The sequence below is a fragment of the Phocoena phocoena genome, chromosome 10 (genome assembly GCF_963924675.1).
Source record: "Phocoena phocoena chromosome 10, mPhoPho1.1, whole genome shotgun sequence".
In the NCBI taxonomy this organism is placed as follows: Eukaryota; Metazoa; Chordata; class Mammalia; order Artiodactyla; family Phocoenidae; genus Phocoena; species Phocoena phocoena.
Genome location: NC_089228.1, coordinates 11,464,503 through 11,482,989, shown reverse-complemented (window position 1 = coordinate 11,482,989; position 18,487 = coordinate 11,464,503). Strand labels below are relative to the sequence as shown.

The following is an 18,487-nucleotide window of genomic DNA, read 5'->3' as shown; positions in this document are numbered from 1 at the left end:
GCCCGCCAGATGAAGGCCGGACCACCTCATTCCCTGTCCTAACAGCCTTCCGCGGAAGATCAAATCCACTGCCCTGTTGCTGCGATCCACTGGTGCCCACGTGCCTGGCCCTGCCTGGGTTCCCACGCTCACCCCCGCGTTCATTGTCCTGTGGCTGCAACCTGCTCGTTTGCCCGGCCCTGGCCGTGTACTCAGATGCCTCTGCTCCGTGTGGGACGTGCCGCTTTCCCTTTGCCTGGCACACGCTCCCTGAGCCCTGTTTAAATTGCCTCCTCCTCTGGAAACTTCTTGATCCCCTGAGGCAGAAGTAGTGGTCTCTTTGGGCAGTTCATTTACTCAGCAATCACCACTCTTGAAATGGAGGCTCATTGTAAGACCCAAGGAGGCAGAGATCAAGTCTGTCTTCACCCCCAGGCTCCCCAGAGAAGTCTCTGCATGTGTTGGATGAAGGGAAGTCAATCTGTACGTAACAAATACACGTAGAGAATCCTGCTCTGTAGGGCTCCTCTGGGGATTAAATGAGATAATATACGGAAAGCACACAGCAGCTCAGAATGGTGCCTAATACGTAGTCATTGCTCACAGTTTCTTTTTGGTTGTATGTCTTCCTCTCCTTCCCCCTCCCCCCACCCAGGAGTGTAATTTCTCCCAGGGTCAAGCCTCAGTCTCACTTTCCAGCACCTGGACCATGGTGGGTGCTCAATAAATGTTCCCTGAATGAATCAAAGTCTAGACTCTATGTCGCCACCATGTTACGTTCGTCATCTTGTTCTTTTCCCAATATAAGCATGAGGATGTGAAATGTGAAAATGTGTTGTTAACAGTTATCACAATTTTAAAAAGGCACTTTCTTTATGTGAGAGAAGGAGTTAAGTTTATCTGAACCCAAGGGAAATATATAATGTCAGTCTGGAGAAATCTCCTTGTGATGCCAGAGATTCTTGATGGATCTCTCCCTTCTGCTTTTCTTCTTTATAGTAACTATAGTTGGTGCTAATAATAATGAGTACCAAAGTCTGAACACTCATGTGCCAGGAGCGAGGCTTGGTGCTTTGCATGGTCTCATTTACTCTGCGTGGTGGTCCTGTGTGGGCAGGTACCGCCTGGAGCCCTTTTTGCTCAGCGGGAAATAGAGGATCTGAGAGGTCAAGTTGCTTGCTTAGGGTCACAGAGCTAGCTGGTAGTTGTATCAGGGTTTGTTTCAACCCCACATTCCCCAGGGAAGTCTCTGCATGTGTTGGGTAAAGGGAACTCGAACTCTACGTAATGAATAAACATAGAGAAGAGCCTGAGCTCTCAGCCCCTCTGTAGAATGTGTGGCTTCTCTCTCTTTGTTCTTCTTTTTGCTAGTGGGCTCATTGTGGAGGGCGGTCTGCCTTCCAGAGAAGTCCTGAGATGGCTTGTGTGTCTTTGCTTTGGTTACATCACCGGCCTGTGCATGACGGAGAAGAGAACCACGAAAGACTTCACCTTTCAGGCTGGGCATCTCATTTGTCAAATAAAAATTATATGTGCCACACATGCTGCTTCCCCTCTAGCGGGTTCCAAGGTCTCAGGTCCATGAAAGTCAATGGGAAGGAAGGTCTCTTGCATAACTTCCTCTCCGTGGACACAGAGGGCAGCTCATTGAATTAGGGCTCCTAAGAAAAGTTAGATTACATTGCTACAATTTTTGATTTTCACTTGCATCTAAAGGAGCATATGTACTTCGGTGTAATGTGAGGCTTATTAGAGCTTATCTTTTGCCCATTTTGCGTGAAGAAGCTCCATGCACGGGATTCTCCCCATATTCGAGTCTTGGGCAGGTTGAAGAATGTTTATGTGTTGCAGAAGGAAAAGGAAAGGACTTGTTGCCTTTATAAAGTGCCCGTGGCAGGGCAGGCACAGCGCATGGTGCTGCTATGTACTTGATCTGGGCTAGGTGGGATGACCCCAATTCTGGATGAGAAAACTGAGTCCCAAAAGATCGAGGGAGGTCTTACGCAAAGTCACCCAGTTAGCAGAGCTGAGATTCGGTACCCTGGTCCATCTCCCTCAAAACCTCTTTCTACCGTGCTGGACAGCCTTGAAGTTGCATGGGTCCAATGCCAGGGAGTTAATCAGTGCCCTACATCCACTGTGGCGCTTTGCATCTTCCTCGTCATTGTTGGGAGCGGGTAGGCAGCGCTAGTTATTTGATCTGAGAAGCAAGTGGTCACTGCTTGGTCATGCAGTGAATTCTCTAAGTCAACTTAGGAACCACACGATGGAAGCACGCCCAGTTTTATAATAAGGTATGAGTTTTTCTGTAGTTGCCACTGGTGTCCTTTCTCTGGTCAGAGGTGAACTTGTCCCTAACACAGGAGAGGCTCATGCTTGGTTACGTTTCTCTTAGTTTTCTGGAATCCATGTTGGGGGGGAGTGGAGGGGCAGGAGAGTGAAAGCTGGGGTGCATTGCAGATGGCTGCGGCAAACCCCTCTACTGTTCGCAGTTAGTGGCTGCGTGTGTGAGTCGTATGCCTGTCTTATATTTACAAGAGGAAATATCCCGTTTAATTTTCTTTTCGCACCAAGAGCCCAAGTGTTCAGAGAACATGGTGTTTTAACACTCCCTCGGTTATCAGCTACAGAGCGGAGGTTGTATATTGTCACATAGTTTTCTGAGTGTATTTCTACATTGTTACCTGGCAACATTGCCACGTCGGGACAGGAAGATGTGTTGGTTCCTACCAGATCTGCGCTGTTTATATTGTAGAAGGTCGATGGTGTTTTCGTCACAGGAATTTAGAAGAGGAGAAGGCTTGGGCTAATAGGGCTCAGTTGAGAGATGAGCTGACGTGCTGACCTAGGACCAAGGGTTCAGTGGGGGATGGTGGCTCTTGCCCTGCCTGGATGGATGCCTCGTTGTGTTGTTGACCACCTCCCAGTTCTGATGAGAAGGGAAATCCCATGGTAGGGATGATAGCCACAGCATCCCTTATTGGAGTCACCCTCTGAGCTGCTTATATCCCTGTGGGGTCTTCTGTTTAGCGGATAGGATGCGTTAAAGGTCCTGTGGTTCAGAATTTGCGTGCCTAGTGGGGCCTCGGGCCATCATAGCACCCATGCCCTGTGTGATTAACCCCATCCCTTGAAGAGATTTGTGTTCAAAACCCTTGCATCATGGGTTTGAAAGTCCTCTCGGTTGAAGCCACATGTTCAAAGACTCAGAAAATGCTTACTGAGACCAAGGGCATTGAATTCTGCAGCACCTGTAACATTTCTTGAAAAATGCTTGAGAGGGAAAAGTTCCCATGGTAACAGTTTTTTGAAAGAGTCTTGTGGCATCACTAGGTTAGACAAGATAGCAGAGTAATGGGGATTCAGCAGCACAGCTTGTAAGCACACGCTCCTTTAAAGCTACTTCCCGGTGAAGATGTCAGAACCAGAGTCTGTCCAGGAGCCCCGGCAGCGCTGGAGACTCTGACCGGGTTGGGGTAGATCTCAGGGCCTCCCGTTGGTGTTTCCCTCTGCACTTCTCACCTCTGTTGGCCTCCCGAAGGAGGAGGCCTATTTTTTTTTTTTTTTTTTTGTGGTACACGGGCCTCTCACTGTTGTGGCCTCTCCCGTTGAGGAGCACAGGCTCCGGACGCACAGGCTCAGTGGCCATGGCTCACGGGCCCAGCCGCTCCGCGGCACGTGGGATCTTCCCGGACCGGGGCACGAACCCGCGTCCCCTGCACCGGCAGGCGGACTCCCAACCACTGCGCCACCAGGGAAGCCCTCCACTGGACTCTTACTGTCTTGCCTGTTGAGAAAGAAAAAGACAACTGAATCTTCCTGGAGGTATTTAGAAACCATCAGTTGGCTTTAAATGTATGTATTTTGAGTGCTCTGACCTCCTTTGAAAACCCAAGTCATGTATTTGGTTTCACACGGTTCTCTGCTCTTGGGCGTTAATACAACTCCTGGCATCATCAGAAATGTCCTCAGAGGATGCCACAGGATTCCTTAAAGTTTTATTCTACAGCAAGTAGATTTTTTTTTCTTTTTGATACCTGAGGAGGCCTTGATCCTGAGGGTTCCGAGCTTGGGTGATCCTCCTGAGTGTCCTTAATGTGGAAGTCTATAGCCTACTCTTTAAACTTTCAGATGATCCCTAACTGGCTTAAAGTCCTCAACCCGCAGGCTGGAGAAAACGCTGCAGGAAAAAAAAAAAAAAACAAGGTCATGCTGCATTTTTTGGGTAAGCACAGGAATCAACAAAGAGATGTTATATAACTTCTATTTATATCCTCCTTGCTCACTATCTGCAGGCAGACAAGAGTCGCTGAGAAGGGATTTAATGAGCTCTCCGGGTTTGCTCACCTTCCTGAGCTGGTAGGAACCAGCTTGTTCTCAAGTGCGTCAGCAAAGAATCTGGCTGTGGGTGGGCGGCCAGGGTAGGTGGACAGACTTGTTGCCATGGTGTTCTTTAATTCCCCTGTCTCTCAGCCATCTCGCTCCCCCTTCCCTGACTCCTTCTCCTCCCCACCTTTTCTTTTCTTTCTTTTTTTTTTTCCCTCCAATCTATCAGCTTGCTTGTTTCTCACGCCTAGCTCAGTATTCTTGGAGCTGTCTCCAGAAACAGAATATTTTCCTTTTCCCCCTAAGAGTTCCCCATTGTGTAGCTCTAAGACATCAGAAGGGTTTCGGCTGAGGTGTCTTTTCTCCCGCCCTCACCTGTTTCTTTTCCTAGGATGATTTTCTTTATTACCAGCCCCTTCATTATAGGGACCTGTCCTGGGAGTCTTCAAGCTCATCCGATAGAAGCTTACCCTTTGCTCTCGGGTTGGCCCTGAGCTAGATGGATTCCACTGCCCGTTGGACAGACCATCGCTCTGCCCCAGAGAAGGAGGGCTGTTGGCATTTCCATAATCCTCCTTGTGCTCTTGCCCTGGGTGGGGTGACAGCTCTTATCTCATCTAGCACATTATAAGGTGGAACCACATGAAAACAAAGGAAGGCGTTTGTCCCACAGTGATAATTCCTGGAGCTTGGGCAACTTCTGTTACCTGAAGGCTGCAGGTTGGGATTACTCAACCTGCACTAAAAAAAAAGTGGCTGCTGCATCCAGTTCTCGGCAGGGAAGCAGAAGTGCCCTCCTGAGAAGCCCCGGTGGCAGCTCCGGGGGTGTCCACCTGCACCCTGGCTGCTCTGATGGCTTTGCCTTGTCGGTCACATTCCCACCAGAGCAGAGACATTTAAAAGACGTGAGTTAGGGAGGTTATAATGAAATGTTCTTCGAAAAGAATAAGTAGTTCCCGTGAGGACAGGCTTAAAAAAAAAACAAAGCCGAAACCCACCCCTGCCTTGCCCAAGAGTTGTGCAATTCTTAATAGCAGTAGCCTGTTTGAATAATCAAAGGCAAGCTGACTTCCCCTTAGTAACTTCTGTTAGAGCCATCTGCATAAAATATCCCCAGATTCCAGACCAAGAAGGCAACTTTTTTTCCCCCCTTCTGAGTAACTGGAGGGACTTTCCCTTTGGAACTTTTCCAGTCGAGCTAACTTCATGGTTGAGAATACTTTCTCATTAGAAACTGTCAGCGGCTAGAGTCCTGCCGTGGGGGCCTTAAAGACGTGTCACTCACAAGCCTGGACCCTGCGAACTGAGAACCTAAGTGACATTCACAGCTGGCATCGGCACCTCTGCCATGACCCTCCTTCTTACTGAGAAATCCATGCCCACGTGCCTTTCCTGAGTCCTCTTTAAGTTCCTCTGTGAAAGTGTCAGAGCCTCTCTTGATGTTTCTCCCAGTTACCTTTGCCTGGGTTTTAAATTTGTCATCAAGATGTCCCAGATGCCAAAGGGGAGAGTCCTGTAAACCATCTGATATCTTCAAGCCACTCGTTTCCCTTTGAATTCAGGACTTAAACATTTAGATTGCTGTTGGAGGAGGAGGGTGCTTCAGTTGCCCTCACCATACGGTGTTTGAAAAATGTGTTTTCATTAGCCTTCTTGCAACACAAGCCCACAAACTGTTCAGCCCCGAGCTCGTAGTTACCAAGTCAGGGGTGTGAACCAGGTTCTGAGATGGAAGGTCTACGAATGATTGTCCTTCCCGCCCCACCTTCATAATGCAAGTGTCAGCGAGGCCAGAGTAGTTAACAGTGAACTAGTTGGATTAGGATCCCCAGCCAGCCTGAGCCCATCGCAGAGACCTGGGCACAAACCTGATAAGCCTCTGAGAGGTGAGAACGCCACGTTAGCCTCCTTCAGCTGGCCTTTGGCGTTCGGCGTTTTCCCCGCTTGGCAGGATTTTGAGCTTTCACGGACAGGGATCTTCTGGTTATTGAGTTAAACTTCAGCTGCCGTAGATACAAAGCTGGACTCGATTTAAGTTTTGCAGGATTGCACGTCCTTCAGGACTACTGTGCGTTCATTAAGATAGCAAGTATTGATGGAGCCCCTGCTGGGTGCCGGGCACTGGATGAGGTGGCCGTGACACAGTCCGGACTGAGATCATAGACGGCCTGCCCTCGAGGAGGTTATAGTCTAGCAGGGGAGATGGATCGTAAGCCAGTTAACAATTAAATAAGGGAGAAGCGTGAAGAGGGAAGAGTGTCATGGAGAGGCCACTTAGGGTGGTCAGAGGAGGCTTCTCCAGGGAGATGCATTTAAGCCCAGACTTAGACGAGACGAGAACAAGTGGCGTGAAGAGCAGAGGGCAGGAGTGTTCAGACAGACGGGTTGGCAGGAGCTGAAGGAAGCCAGCGTGGTTGGAGCATAGCACTGGTGGGGGGCGGGGGGGGTGGGCAGGGGCGCGGGGCATGAGACCACTGCTCGACCCAGGTACTGAGCTTCTCGTCAGGTGGGAGGCTGAATTAGGTGATCTCCACGGCCTCTGCCAAGGCCTAGTCAGTGCTTCTAAAGGGCACCAAGTTGGCTCGGGCTGTAACCTACTTGGATACACGTTACTGATGTCAGAGCCGTAATCTATTAAGCAGCACTTACACAGATGAGTGCTGTGTAATTTTATCCGCCATCTCCATCCGTCTGGCCATCTGTACGTTTTACTCTTGGATCCCAAGGATGTTCTCTGCTGCCATATGGGCCCCCTGATGGGCCAGTACCCAGTGAAATGGACCTGCTGGGTTGGGAGGACTGAAAGTCCTGGAGCGTGTCCTTTGGGGTTCAGACCAGGACTGAGACCTGAGAGGTCATCTGATCGAGCAGAGGACAGCGGGTGATGGTGAGCCCTCCGTCAGAAGGCGCTCGCTTTGCTTGATGTTTTGCGTTTGCCAGCCGACGTCCTTGCCCCCGACGGGCCAGGGTATATTTATTTCTTTTTGGATGTTATCCGTCGAGCCCGTGTGTCACAGTTCGGTTTGTTGAGAGTGGGGAAGGAAAAGTATCTGGTACAGAACACCTACCAGGTGCAGGCCCTGTGCTGGGCTTGCACTGTGTGTTACCTTCTTGATTCCATCCTCCAGGCCTCTTGGGTGGCACTTGCCCTCCTCCTTCCTCCGTTACAGATGAGGAAACCGAGGCTGCAGGTTAATAAATGCCCTGTCCATACCTGCCCAGTTCCTCAGCCACCCCTGTCCACCTGTTTGTACCTTGCTGGGTGTGCAGGACGTGGAGCCCTTTCTCTGAACCTCTGCTGCTCTCCGTACAAACACAGAGAATGGGTGTGCAAAGGATCCTTCTTGACGTCGACATAAAGCTCAAGTTGGATGCCCCTGGGGACCTTGGTGATTTTAGGGCAGAAAATGTCCGTCAGTGTTGATTGATTGGCCCTCAGGTACCCAGGATAGAAATAAGACCAAAGAGCGAAGGTCTTATCCTCCGACTCCTGTGTCAGTTCTTCCTTGATAACGCGGATGGAACCCCCAAGTGAAGCGGAAGGGACAGCAGCCGTGCTGCCCCTAGGCTCTGGGCAGGGGAGCCACCTGAGCCCTCCTTTGCTGATGCCTGGGGTACGTTTCTTGCTGATGGAGTTTTTGCAGCACCTCTTGCATCGTTCCTTTCAGGTCTCATGATACACACTGGAGGCTCACTGAGAAGGCCTCTGTCCCCCTGTCACGGATCCCACAGCAAGGCTGTGGGCAAGCTGACACGAGGCCTGAGCGTGTCACCTGAACCACCAGAAGGCACTTTCGTTAAATCATAGAACCAGTCCTGGAGGTCACCCTTGGAGACTAGTGTGCGTCTCCAGCAGCCCCAGACGTTCACTGATACTGATTTTCTTCATCTCTGGTTGAGTAGATGTCTGTAGACCGAAATTCCAAAACCTCCCTGAGTACGTTAACAAAAGTCGTCCCTGAGGTCTAACCAAAGTCTCGTCTGCTTCACAGTGCCTTTCTTTTTTATAAACCTCATGTTGGCTTGAAGAGCAACCACAGTACCTCCTTGTACTTAAAGAAATTTCCCAAGGAGGTCCCTGCCGCAATCTCCCATCACTTCAGGCAAATTTGGGGTTGCTTCTGTTTCCCATTTTACTGGTCATCATTGTTTTTCTCTGGAGGCTCTTTGTTTTCCTGCCTTTGGCTGGAAGGGACAGACGGCTGTGCCAGTGCACCCCACAAAATATGCTGGCCTTTGGCTTCTGTAAGGAGGTTTGAGAATTGAGCTCAGAGAAAATTTGGAGTCCCCTTAACTTCTTGTCCCTGGGTCTTCTAGAAGGAAGGCTGAGCTGCCTCCCTGAAATCTGTGTGATTTTACTCTTAAATATTGCTAGAGATGTTATTGCTGACAGTTTACCTACACATACAGGGGCTTTGTAAGAGAACACTTTCAAAAAAATTTTTTTTTCGGAGGTACAGTTTGTCGGTTGAGGTGTCATGGATGAGTATGTGAGAAGCTGTCCGTGTTCTGATCCACACGGGAGAGGGGGGACCAGACTGCTTACCAGATCGGGCAGACTTTCCTGGCCAGTGCTGTTTCCTGTGGGCCCCGGGGGACAGGTAAGGAGAGGTGTTAAGCTCTCAGGTCTCAGAAGAAAAGTGGTTCTTAGGCAACAGGTGGGACTTTGCTGCTTGCTAAAATCAGAATTAACTCACGTTGAAAAGCATCATGAAGACCCAGTGCTTTGGTATTGACCTTGGAGCTCAGGCCCTTCCCTGGAGCCCAGTGTCCAGATTAATTTGGTCTTCATCGTCCTCCAGCCCCTCTCTCGGGCCTTGGGAAGCAGCGATGAGCAGACGGTGGCCTCCGTCCAGCCCTGGCAGGGGAGAGGAGATGAAGCATGCTGTTTATGTCTGAGTTATCAAGAGACGCCTCTACAGTTTCGATGAGGGAGGAACTCTTTTCAGAAACATGAAGTTGAAATGTCAGTGCCTTTACAACCCATACTTCGTTCACTTCATCGCTTCCTTCTTTTCTGTTTAAAGTTTATATTATTTCTGAACTCATTAAAGCTGGCAACATCCTCAGAGACACCGGTGAGCTGAGACTTGCAGATGTTTACTGGTTGAAACCCATCAAACCTTGCTAAAAAAATGCCCTTAGAGTGAGTGATCATTTATACCAGGGGAGTGTTTGATTCTTAATGCCCTCTTCACTAATTATTAGATTCTTTTCAAATATCATACTTTTCCTGAAGTCAAGAGTAGTTGAAAATATTGGAAAAACAGTTCATGTTGAAAGGCTTGGGACTGTCCAGGGGGAGGGTCTGACACCATTCTGCCTTGGGTGTATTACACTTTCAGAATTGGAAGCAATAACATTTGTCTCTGTGTCTAACGGAATCTGAATGGCGTCTATAACTAGTGGAATTCCAGCTGGATTTTTTTTTTTTTTTGACTTCCTTCATTGTGACAGTCACTGGGAAAGGCTCTTTGGTGTGTTTTTTGCCGTCAATTTACAGGCCGTCTTGACCTACCAGTACGAGCAGGGCTTGTTTATCTTTGGATGTTTTGGGGACACTAGACTTTGGTCATCACATAACACCCAGCACATTAGTCGATCCACCTATCTTACCTGCTAACTGATTTCCTTTGAAAGTGGTATTGATAGATTATACACCCTGCATTTGAGTAGCTTCCCGTAGTAATCAAAGTGCGTTTCACGTAGTGTTTCATAACTGCACCCTTGATGGACCCCCTCCGTGTGAGCACGCAGGGCAGGTGGTAAGAGTCATGTTTTTCAGATGCGGAATCCAGGGCACAAATCCAGTTAAGCAAGTTGCCCAAGTTCACGTAGCTGGTTATCGAGGAGCAATGGCTAAAATTCAGGTTTCCAGACTTGCAGTTCTCCAGGCTCCTGTGTCTAAAGCATGTGTGTTTTATCACCTGGTTCCTGGTACACGATCTTTGGGTTTTGATTGTTGTCATGGGTTTCTAAGAAAGGGACTCAAGACCTACAGTGGTCATTGGGTGACAGTGGTTCGGTGAGCAACCTGTAACCCCCAGCCTCGGCAAAGCTTCAACTAGCAAAAGAGCCTTGTTTGGGAGCCCAGGTTAACTAGAGCATCGGGCCTTGCAGGAAAGTTGGGGCATTCACGTGTGTTCCTCCCATGGCTGTTCTTTCCTGTGAGAAGAGTCTGTGAGACTCTCTGCTGTGCACCTGAGAGACCTGGGCTGGCGGGTAGGGAGCGCATGATAAAAAGCCAAAAGGTGTTTGGAGTTTGACACACTCTTGCTTAGGTGAGAGGTGTTGGACGAAGCAGGGGCGTTGAGAGCGTGGACTGAGGTGTCAGACCAGTGGGGCTTGAGTCCTGGGGCACCACCACCACTTCCTAGCTGTATGACTTGGCAAGTTATTTAACCTCTTTGAGTCTCAGTTTCCTCATCTGTAAAGTGGGGATAGTGGTAGCCCCTACCTCATGGGGTAGTTAGAAGGGTTAAATGAGATACCGTATACGAAGCACTTCGGTAGGTGGCAAGCAAATCAGAAGGCTTCAATTATTGTTCACTGTAATTTACAGATCAGGGGTCCCCAGGAAGTGATGGAAGTCTCAGTTAATCACAGGTATAGGAGGAGAACCCCACAAGCTAAGCCCCACACTTGGGTAGCCATTGCTGTCACTCTGTCACCCGCACAGCCTCTGAACAAGCTGAACAGGAATGGGTTGGTCTGTTTGGAGACATCCCTTCAAGTCCTGGAGACTCCAGGGCCGAGGCCGAGGTGCCCGTGTGCCAGAGGCAGAGTAAAAAGAGAAAAAGTCAGACTCCAGGGAGGAATTTCCATCTGCTCCTGGAAGCACGAGGATTCAGCACTGTTCAGCAGTCACATTTTTCAAATTCTTGCATTTAGCCTGAGAACTTATTCATTCTGCAGCAGAGAAGTGAGCACGCCTAGTGAATGTCACGGGCTGTGTACCAGGCAGTCAGATAGAAAAGCTCATTCTCTGGAGTCTCTGAAGGCTCAGTGTGAGGGTTTCTAGAAGGTGGACTGCTGCCGGGTGAAATGCTTTCCTTTGGGGAAGGATCAAAGTCTCAGAGCTGTCCCAGGAGCGCTGGGGACTGCTCCCCCCATACCGTCCCCCTCTCCCGCCAGACCTGCCCTGGATCACATCCACCTCTGCTTCCTGCTGCTGCCGCTTCCTTTATCTGAGATGCTCGTAAAGGGCTCCTCCCGTGTCCCTGCAGGTGCAGGCTGGCTGGCTGGCTCTGGGTCCCAAGGTTCCAAGACTGTCTTTGCCCTCCTTCCCCCAAGTCTTTGAATTCTGGGGAAGATGGCTTTTCAATAAGGTGCTCATTCGCTCACCGTCAGCGAAGGTGTGTTGTGTGTTCAGCGCATGGCGAAGGCCCGTGGCTCCCATTCTTCTCCCCACACCTCATCCTGCAGAGTGTGACCTCTTGCACCTAAAGAAAGGAGTCCCCCCACCCCATCCTGCACACTTCCGGCCTGTTGTTTAGAGGAGCTGCCAGTTGTCTGCTGGTCCCTAACTTCGGGCCGCCTCTGGTTTCAGGAGCCGGGTGGACCTGTCATAAATCACGCTCTGTTCCTTTGCAAGGACTTGGCTGGGCACAGAGGGTGGCTGCCAGGCTAATTAAGAGATATCTTATTATTTTCAAGAGTGATCTGAAAGTGTGGTCTCCTTATTATTTTAAACTAAGACCTCAGTTCTTAAGTCCCCATACAGCTCACGCAGCCCGAGGAGGGCAAACTGTGTCCGCTTGACAGTTAGCTGAGAGCAGGAATGAAATCCGAGCTGCTTGCTGTGTCAGCCAGCCACCACCGAGCCTGGGCAAAGGGACTGGCTCGAGTAGGCAGGAGACGTGGGCTCTGTGTGGCCTTGAGATGTCTGTTTCCCCCGCTGGGCCTCAGTTTCCTCCTCTGTAAAATGTGTAGGGCTGGACTAAATGGGTAGTTCCCAAACAACGTCCTGTGGAGCCCTGGCGTTGCAAGGAGGAGTTGCAGTGATGTGAGGGGCGTCCTCCCTGCTGTGTTTCAGGCTGAGCAGTTCTGCCTGTATCTCTCTCATATCCGGGTCCTTACGGAAGGTGGTGTTAGGGGACGGAGGAGAAGCAGGGTTTCCCTGCTGGGAAAAACATCTGGAAGTGTCTGGAATAGGGTGCTTCCAGCTTTAACATTCTGGGATCCGTCTTTTCTGTTTTGTGGGGATTGTTTTTAAGCCTGGCTTACAGTGGCCATACCTGGGTCCCCTCCCACCTCTGTCCCCCAGAGCTTCCATGGAGGTGGCCGCTGCAGGTGGTCACTCTCTCACCTGGCCCGACCCCGGCTTCCTTCCCTGAGGCCACTCCAAACATGGACCTGTTGTCCGTGATGTTGGCATTGACGCTGTGTCTGCCCCCAAACCCACCCTCGTTTTTTCGGAGCTGCCTGCCGATCACTGGGGCTGGTGTTCCGTGTGATCACCAAGAAGGCAGGCGGTGCACAGGGCCTTGAGTGCAGAGGCAGGGAGCGGGCGTGGCTCTGCCACACGTCAGCTGACCTCTCCTGACCCCAGCTCTCCTGTCTCTAACGTGATGGACTTATGAATGGTGAGATCTGTCTTGACAATCCCCTAAAACGCTCATGAGACAGCTTACGTGAAGAGAGGGCTTTGGAATCACATGCGATTTGGAGATAAGCAGAGGGTGAAGAAAGATGGGCCATGAGGGCGGCAGACGCAGGTCCCTCTGCAGGGGGAGATGGCCTCTGAGGGTGGCCCCTTGTCTGGACAGCCTTGACAAAGTTCTCTAGCCTTCGGGTAACAAAGCAGTTTTTTTCCCCCTTCTCTTCCTCTTTATTGTGATGTGATTTACATACAATAATATGTAGAGATTTTAAGTGTACACTTTGATCAGATTTGACAAATGTTTATACCTATCGTATTTGTTTTCATTGGCTGCTGTAACGAATTACAAAAATCTTAGTGGCTTGAGACAGCCAGATTTTTTATCTTACAAGTTCGACATGAGTCTTAACTAGACTAAAATCAAGGTGTCAGCGGGGCTGCATTCCTTCCTGGAGGCTCCGGGGCAGAATCCGTTTCCCCGCCTTTCCCAGTTTCTAGAGGCCCCTTGGCTATGGCCCCTTCCTCATGTTCAAAGCCAGCAACGCCGAGTGGAGTCCTTCTCACACCATATCACTCTACCCTCCTCTTCTACTTTTAAGAACCCTTGTGATGACACTAGCCCCTCTGAATAATCCAGCATAATCTCCCTATTTAAGGTCAGCAACCTTAATTCCATCTGCAACCTTACTCCCCTTTGCCATGTAAGGTGACATATTCCCAAGTCCCAGGGATTAGGGTCTGGACATCTTTTCAGGGATGGGGACGCATTATTCTCTCTACCACACCTGTGTGAATTCCACCCCAATCAAGACATTTTCTTCACTCCAGAAAGTTCTCTTGGTTCCCTTTTAGTCACTTCCCATTCACCCGCCCCCCGTTTTGCTTCCTCTTACCTGGGACTAATGTTGCCTGCTCTAGACCAGGCTTATTTGGAAGGCGGTGCTCAAACCTGCTGGGTGGCGTGGAGTGAAAAGTCTGGAGAAGTGAAACAGTCTCTCCATGGCTCTTGGCTCTAGGTTTTGGGGGTGGAGGTTGGGGTGTGATTCACTGAAATACGCCCATGGAGGGAGGTAGACCAGTGCCCATGAAGAGCCTGAGGCGGGTCAGGGCCGAGTCCCCCACCTGCTCTGGTCTGAGGTCCCACCCGCTTCTGGGGAAACAGTCCTGAGGAGGGCGCCCCCTTCCCACCCGCAGGTCGTCCGAGCACATTGTGACGGAAGCAGGTGGAATGAACAGGTCTGTGAGCCGTGTTCAGGGCCTGGTCTCACCGAGTCCAGATGACACCAGGCACCAGGGAGGGGCAGCGAGGGTCTCCAGGAGCCCCTGGCCCCGGCCTGCTCCACGGCCCCTATGCCTTCCCCCGGCACAGCCCCTGATTGGGGACCGGGGGTCCTTAGTTCCTGCACATGCCTCCGTTTTCACTTCTCCTCCCGTACGAGGTACCAGCGCTTCCCCTCTGGAGCCCAGATATCTTCCTTCTAGGGCGTCTGCTGAGCTTCTCAGTTGGGGCCCCTGCAGCCCCGCTGTCACCCCTCCTCGCTGCTCTGCCACTTCCCAGGCCGGTGCCTCTCACAGCGTCCTGGGAAGACGACATTTGTCACAGTGTGGGCTTCTCGGGCATGCTCCACACCTGATGCACATTATCTGAAAGACCCAAAAGGGTCTCCTGATCTCAAAAAGGAGTAATAGTAACAACTGCTTCATCAGGGACTGTGTGTGAGGTGAGACGCACGAAGGTTCACCACAGGTTCCCGGCACCTCGTCAGGTCAGCTGTTGGGAGTGTTACTGTGATTATCTCGGGTCTTCATAACCACCCGTGAAGGGTACACCCTGTTACAGTGACCATTTTGCAGATGAGATGATTGGGGTTTCAGAGGCGTCGTCACTTTCTGAGGTGACACCAGCTAGTGAGCGGTGGAGCTGAAGACCGGTCTTTCTGACAGTTCTCGCCACTTAGCTGCTTGGGTGATGCCTTTGCTGTGGGGTTTTCACATGATACTAATGTCATGGCAGTGTGAAACCAACACACTTAGCGGGCACTGTGCTAAGCACCTGATGTGCACCCTGGCAGCCCTTCCACGTGGGTTCAGAGAGGTTGAGTAATTTGCCCACGGTCACAGAGCCAGTGGACGAGGGACCCCAGCCTCGAACCCGGGAAGTCCAACTGGAAAGCCTGCCCCACTAACCCCTCCGTGAAGAGATGTTTCCTTGCTTCAAAGCACTGGTGGTATCTCTCCTCTTGCTTCTTACTAAGAGGTGTGATGGAGTTGGCCTCTCATTTCAGCGTGATGGCCGGGTGCCTCGGAGCCGAGCCCAAGACTCCCGGAATCACCTCTCCCATCCTCCAGCCCCCATCCTTGCTTGATGTCGCTTTTCTGTGCTTACTCATGTCACCGTACCCCGCTGTCCACTCTATCGTTTTATCGAGCACGTTCTGTTTATAAAGCAGCTTCAAATCCTTGAGGGACGGGGACTGTTACAAACAGTGCAAAATAAATAATACTGGCCGTTGCAGAAACGTATGTAGAAGCCTGTAATCCTCAGTGCCTTGCCTTTCCCTCGTTTTATAAGAGGTGTCCTCGCCCTGACCCTATCAGGTGACATGGGCTGGGTTAACCAGCTAGACCTGAAGCGGTGCATTTGTAGCAGGTGATGGGTGTGTACTCTCGCGCTCTTCCCGATGACACATGGCAGGCTTTGGCTCTTTATTTATTTACTTATTAAAGTGCACTTGTTTTCTTGAATGACCGGAATGTCCAAGGATGCTTTTTCAGTTGCCTCCATGCCATGAGAAGACTTAAGGGGCAGCAACTGAAGTTCATTGCCCCGAGCAGCCGCCTCCTTGTGCAGTCCCCCCCTGACCCCATGTGGGTGAGATGCTGTGTGACGCCTCTTGGTGGAAAATGTAATCACCGTATTTAGGTGGCTCTCGGTTGAGGTCTTCGTCCCCCGCACACCTCCTCTTGTTTGTCTGCGGAAGCGCTGGCCCTCAAAGAAGTGAACAACCGGAACTTGGTTTCTCACATTAGAGGATATGAGAAATAAGAATCTACAGTATGGTGGGAATTTATTTCTCCCGTGGCCGGATCTGATGGGGGGGGCGTGTAGCGGGTCAAGAGGAGCCATAACGTGTCGAGTTGTATTCGTTCTTTCATCAAATCATTATAGAGCGCCTTCTATGTGCTGGGCCTCTTCTGGGTGTTCTGACGACAGCTGTGAACCATGTAGGCGAGGCTCCTGCCCTCTTAGAGCTTACGCTCTGCCCAAGACAGACAGTTAAGTAGGTAAACAGTAAATACAGGTGTCGTTTCAGGGGCCAGTTGCTATGAAGAATAAAATAGAGCGTGTGAGGATAAACAGCTGGTGTGGCTGCTGTTAGTAGGATGGTCGGGGTGGTTCTCTGGAGGAGGTGATGTTAATGCTGTGACTGACAGGTGAGGGGACCCAGCCATGGGAAGAGCCAGGAGGAACCGGGCAGTGGCGCTGAGTGTCTGCCGCTGTTTGCCAGCACTCTGTGGACTCAGTGGTTAAAAGGCTACTTTAGTGAAAGTCATTAGCGTGACTATTGAACGACTGTGTCTTTTTCCTACCAAGCCGCCAGTTTCACGGGGCGCAGGCCTCTTTTTGCTGAGCATTGTTTCTCCTATAATGGGCGTAATCCCTGACTCATGGCAGGCGCACAGTAAATAGTGGATGGGCGGATGGACAAACGGAATGCCGGTTGAATGGATGGACGTACTAGAAGCCTAAAAGAAAACAGAGGGAAGCAAAGGGCAGTGGAGCACACTGAAGGCTCGAGCTTGGTTCCCAGAGTGGGAGTGTTGGAGGACTCAGTGACACACAGGATGGAGGCAGGCAGTGACTTGTAAACTGGCATTTGGGAGTGGCTGGAAGAGAGAAGACAGAACCAGAGAGCACAAGTAGGAAGGCTGGATCCTGTGCTGTGTTTAAGAAACAGCCAGAGGTAAAGAAGAACAGGCAGAGGGAAAAGAAAGGGCACGGTCAAGAAGAGCTTGGTGGGCAAATGAGGCTGACATTTGTCAGGGCAGCATATGGGCTAGTGGCTAGAAGGAGGGTCACAGTGACTGAAGTTGCATGTTGGCAGATGGGAACGTGGTGGCTCTCGGGGCGGGGGCAGGCGCTGAATCAAGCACTGGGTGTGGGGGGGTGAGAGATGGAGCAGTTAAGGGGCTTCATGAGGCTGGTAAGATGTTGCTTTTCTCTGGGATTGCAAGCCTAGGGTTACCTTCTGTAGGGAAGTGCCATCTTTCCAAATGGGGGAGGATATGAAATTGGCAGAAAGCTCCCACTGGGAGAAGCAAATATATTGTTCGGAGCTTTGTTTTAGTCCTCTGGAAATTGACTGTATTGTATTTTTATGTAAATAATTCACAACAGCGTGGTATTTGCAAAGGGGTGAAAAGAGAGTGCTCACAAATGAAGTTGAGATACCATATTGTGTTTTTATATCAACAATGTATACTATTGCTTGCAGTGGGTCCAAAAACAAATGTGTATTCAAGAGGCGAGCTACCTGTTCATTGTTAGCTTTTTCATCTAATCACCCTTTACCTGCCCTTTAAAACCTGATCCGAAAATCACTTTTTTCACGACGATTCTGGGATCACTCCAGCCCAATGTCATCCTTGCCACCTCTGAGCTTCTATAATATAATTGTCTGTGTAGCTTCTGGAGCATGTTTTATGCATTTAAGCCCTCCTTATGGGCGTGTCATGCTAACCTGGTATGGAGCCCTATAGGAGCAGGTAGCACGTCTTACTCATCTGTATATATCCACAAGGCTTTGCAAAGAGGAGGCCTCATAGAAGTCCTTAAACACATGACTGGCCCTGCAACAATCACCAAAAATACATTCTGTTTCCATTGTTAGTGGAGTTGATTTATATGTGTGTAGGGGGTTGTGCTTCGTTGGCTGAAATCTGCCCACCACCCCTTAGCATGCTTCCCAAGCCTATATGACTGATTCAGCCAAGGAATGGCATTTTGCTTTAAAGACTCTGTGTAGAAAACCTCAGGCTGTGGAAGCCAGAGAATGACAGTGCATTGAACGGTGTTTAACCCTGGTCCAAAGTTAGACCGTTTTTGAGGTTTTGGGTCTGGCTCTGATCTCCACGAGGTTTTGGTGTCCTGAGTGGGATTCAGTAACTGGTGTGTCACAGTGTTGAAAAAGCTGTGGGTTTTCCTTGGCAGCACTCCTTTTTCTGCCGGTTGACAGAAGATAAGAAGTCGGAGAAATTCTTCAAGGTCTTCTATGACCGGATGAAGGTGGCCCAGCAAGAAATCAAGGCAACGGTGACCGTGAACACCAGTGACTTGGGAAATAAAAAGAAAGATGATGAGGTAGACAGGGATGCCCCATCACGGAAAAAAGGTAAATGCTCCCCTGCGTGCAGCTCTTCAGTCAGCTGGATTGTAAACATGGGAGGAATCCCTGGTTTTCCTTCAGTTTTTACACGACTTCTAGGCTCCAAACTGTTTTCTGACTGGGGCTTTCAGAAGAAGAAAACCAATCTGGTTGTGATATAATTCTTCCTGTGTAACCTGAACTGAATTCCTGC

General features: G+C 50.2%; 1 protein-coding gene across 4 annotated transcripts in view; it reads left to right on the top strand.

Moving 5' to 3' along the window:
* The window catches only part of ITPR1 (inositol 1,4,5-trisphosphate receptor type 1), a 296,145-nt gene that overhangs the window by 206,461 nt on the left and 71,197 nt on the right, over positions 1-18,487 (top strand). For all 4 annotated transcript variants that reach the window (XM_065886463.1, XM_065886459.1, XM_065886462.1 and 1 more), the window contains one exon: positions 18,120-18,300. In XM_065886463.1, the coding sequence (XP_065742535.1) occupies positions 18,120-18,300 (181 nt within the window). The remainder of the gene's footprint in view (positions 1-18,119; positions 18,301-18,487) is intronic.